This window comes from Nematolebias whitei, chromosome 14 (genome assembly GCF_014905685.2).
Source record: "Nematolebias whitei isolate Nwh7 chromosome 14, NemWhi1, whole genome shotgun sequence".
Lineage (NCBI taxonomy): Eukaryota > Metazoa > Chordata > Actinopteri > Cyprinodontiformes > Rivulidae > Nematolebias > Nematolebias whitei.
In genome coordinates, this window is record NC_056511.1 from 17,915,669 (window position 1) to 17,918,853 (window position 3,185).

The following is a 3,185-nucleotide window of genomic DNA, read 5'->3' on the forward strand; positions in this document are numbered from 1 at the left end:
ATATATATATATATATATATATATATATATATATATATATATATATATAATGTGCATTTTATCTTATCTTACAACTTTGAAATACTTATTCATTTAAATTCACCCTACTTGCACCGTAGTATTCTGCCATGTTGTTGTTTACTATCTCTCTTTAGGACGTTATAAATATTATAATTACTTCTTCACTTTCAGGTAATTTATTTTTGTATCCTTATTGCATGCTTTTAGTATTTCTTGTTTGCTTGTTGATTTTTTTAGCGCGTCAAATCGGTTCTTCTCATCCTAAGCATTTCATTGTACTGTTAACCCTGTGTTAACCTGCATATGACAAATAAACACAACTTGAACTTGAACTGAAGACGTCACAATATTGCCCATTACAATCTCTGATCATTCATTTAAATGATCCAATATTACATATTCTATTTTGTGTTTCGTAACGCTTGATTTGAGTTACATGTTCTTTGTTTTATTCTTTACAAGTGTGCAGTCATGGACACTCATAACAATGATAGACTTATAGCAGTTTGCTTCCCTTTAAGATTTCACAATATTACTATCTCAAGTCTCATGGCAGTCACAGTTGGGTGTTTCATTCTGGAGATCTTTACAGATATAAAAGCTCTTTCTGTGATCATGGACCAGTATATCATCTGGCATGTGATGATACATTTTTCAATCATTGAATGGTGTATTATAGCTTCATTGTAGCCATCTGTTATCCACATGTACTGATATTTTTAACTTATGTTTGTATTTGTGTCTCACTAAGCAGCGTAGCATCAAGTTCAGTTAAACAAAATTAAACTAATTAAATTAGTTCAACTTTCATAATAGTAATCTTTACTATGGTGATATGGTTAATTATGTGATCCTGCTTGGCTTCTGCATATAATAAATAATATTGCTGAGCTGTTATTTATTTACTGACTTAAGTTCAAGAGAAATGGCTACTGGTAAATGTTAGGTTATGCAGTAGTGTCAAGGAATAGAGTTGTAAAAACTTTAGTGTACAGGTTTGTCAGTTTGTTCATAATTCATAATGTTGTTATTAATAATGAACTGTTTTCTTATGAACAATTGTTCATAATAAATCTCAAACTTCTGAATATGGTTTTAGAAAACAAAGCAGTTTAATTTATTAGAGGATATTAGTACTCTGTGTTATTTGTATGTGCTTTACAGGAATGACATAAAATAAATATTATACAGGATTTCTTTGTCGGTACAAAAATAAATGAATAAACTGGCAATGTGGCAGAGTTGTTGTTTAAAGACATCTGAAGTGTTTGTCATTTTGTGAAATATTTATAAAGTGAAGGGAACCTTTCAAATTATCAGGAAATATTTAAGAATGCTTACATAGGCTATTGCAAAAAAAACAAACAAAAAAACCCCCAACTGTTCATAAAAAAGCAGTGCCTTCCTAAACATCCAAGTCATGTAACCGCCTACATTTTATTTTCATTGTAAATTATGAAGTTAGCTACAGTCTGGTCTTAAAAAACAACTGTGTGAGAGAGTGTGTAGGAAGGCAACTGCTTGTAGATGGCGTGGATCTTTACTTTTTCTTCTCTCGTTGTTCTTTTCGTGCATTTTGGAACTTCATCATACAGTCTTTAAAATTCTGGACCTGCTTTTGGCAGGCTCTCCAATCTTGGTGTTCAGCCATGCACTCCTGGACAGCATAATGCAGCTCGGCACAGCCAGTACGGGATATCATCTTATCAACAGGGTCATCCTCATCCACGTCTTCTTTCAGTTTGCGTTCATGAGGTGAAGGGAATGACATCTTTACAGCACTGACTGATGCTGTAAATAATAATAATTTAGAAAAGGCAGATAATAGTTTAGTTCGAAAAGCAAATAAATGCAGTTTACACCTCTTTGCAGTGACATGTCTGATTAACCAGCTACAGAAGTGTTGACAAGAAAATACAATTGTTTTTAATTATTTAAATTTTATAGTTATATCTATTCTCTTGAATGTAATTGTACATGCACTTGAACATTTACTAAACATTAACATTAAACTATATATTTAATGCATTTTAAAACAGTTGCAAGGTGGTAAAAAAATAAAACCAGTGACACAATGTATGATTAAAATAAAAACAGCGTGAATAATGACACCCAACATGAGGGTTCTTCACTTATTTCTATTTCAGTGTTTAATTAATTTCGAGTTAAAAATAGTCTCATACTAAAGGAACTTAAAAATTGTAAATGAAATTGCAAAAATAAACACCTCCTCGACAAAACTAAACCTAATATTTTGAATTTTAGTAGTAAATAACTTTTAATATTAAACCACAAGTGGTCAAAATGACATATAAACAGCACAACATGCAAGAAGCTTTTGAACGAGCTCAATTTCTAACAAGTCAAAATAAGCACAAGCCTGAAAATCACTTTGACAGTTTATTTAGTGCTATTTTGAACAAGAACTTATTTAGTTATAGTTAGGTTTTAAACTAGAAGTTGTATAAAATCTTTACTAACGTACAGTTTGCTGCTTTTATTCAGAAATTACAACGCTTGTTATTGCTACAAAAGTTAGCGTCATGTTGACGAATAAAGATAAAAAAAACACTAAATTTGTTTCGATCTCCATTTTTACCTGTTTATTGTTTTCGGACGAGTCTCTGTCGAGGCGAAAACTAAACTCTTTTTGCAACAACTGTTACAACGAAGGACATGTTTGAACGAAGGACGGGTGTTACTGTATAATAGTTCCGTTGAAACAAACGTTAGTTCCGCTGGAAAAAAAAACAAAAAAACATCTGAAACCAATGATGAACTACATTTAAGCGAATGAAATATAAAAACGCTTAAAAACAATTTTGCTGCAGTTGTCTTAATATATATAAATTATCTAGGATATTTATACACAATATTTCTAAATGAAAGTAAACTGATACCTTAATGAAAATTACATGTATTAGATTTACATCTAAGACTGGTCCAACAGGTGGCTACGAGGACAGCCATTTTTTCTTTTGAGCTTTCGTCAAATATAGTCATTTAATTATGTTTAAAGTCTGAATTCTGCTGGCTGTATATGTAGTTGCTTATTTACATGTTTTGGGAAGTTTTGTTAAAATAAAATTTCTACATAAAGCACTTCACAGGATTGTAGAGATTGTTTTAAACTATTTTCTTCCCTGATTCTGGTTAAATATATA

The 3,185-nt window shown here is 30.9% G+C and overlaps 1 protein-coding gene across 1 annotated transcript; it reads right to left on the minus strand.

Annotated features, from left to right (window-relative positions):
- Nucleotides 1–1,411: 1,411 nt before the first annotated feature.
- Nucleotides 1,412–2,720, minus strand: LOC119419993 (cytochrome c oxidase assembly factor 4 homolog, mitochondrial). The gene is made up of 2 exons (XM_037687361.1): nt 2,621–2,720; nt 1,412–1,812 (listed from the first exon to the last, which is right to left on the minus strand). The coding sequence occupies exon 2, from the start codon at nt 1,790–1,792 to the stop codon at nt 1,562–1,564; it is 231 nt and encodes a 76-aa protein (XP_037543289.1). The 5' UTR covers nt 1,793–1,812; nt 2,621–2,720; the 3' UTR covers nt 1,412–1,561.
- Between the last annotated feature and the right edge of the window lie 465 nt (nt 2,721–3,185).

Coding starts and splice junctions, on each gene's coding strand:
- LOC119419993 (XM_037687361.1), bottom strand. CDS start 1,792: ATGTCATTCCCTTCACCTCATGAACGCAAACTGAAAGAAGACGTGGAT.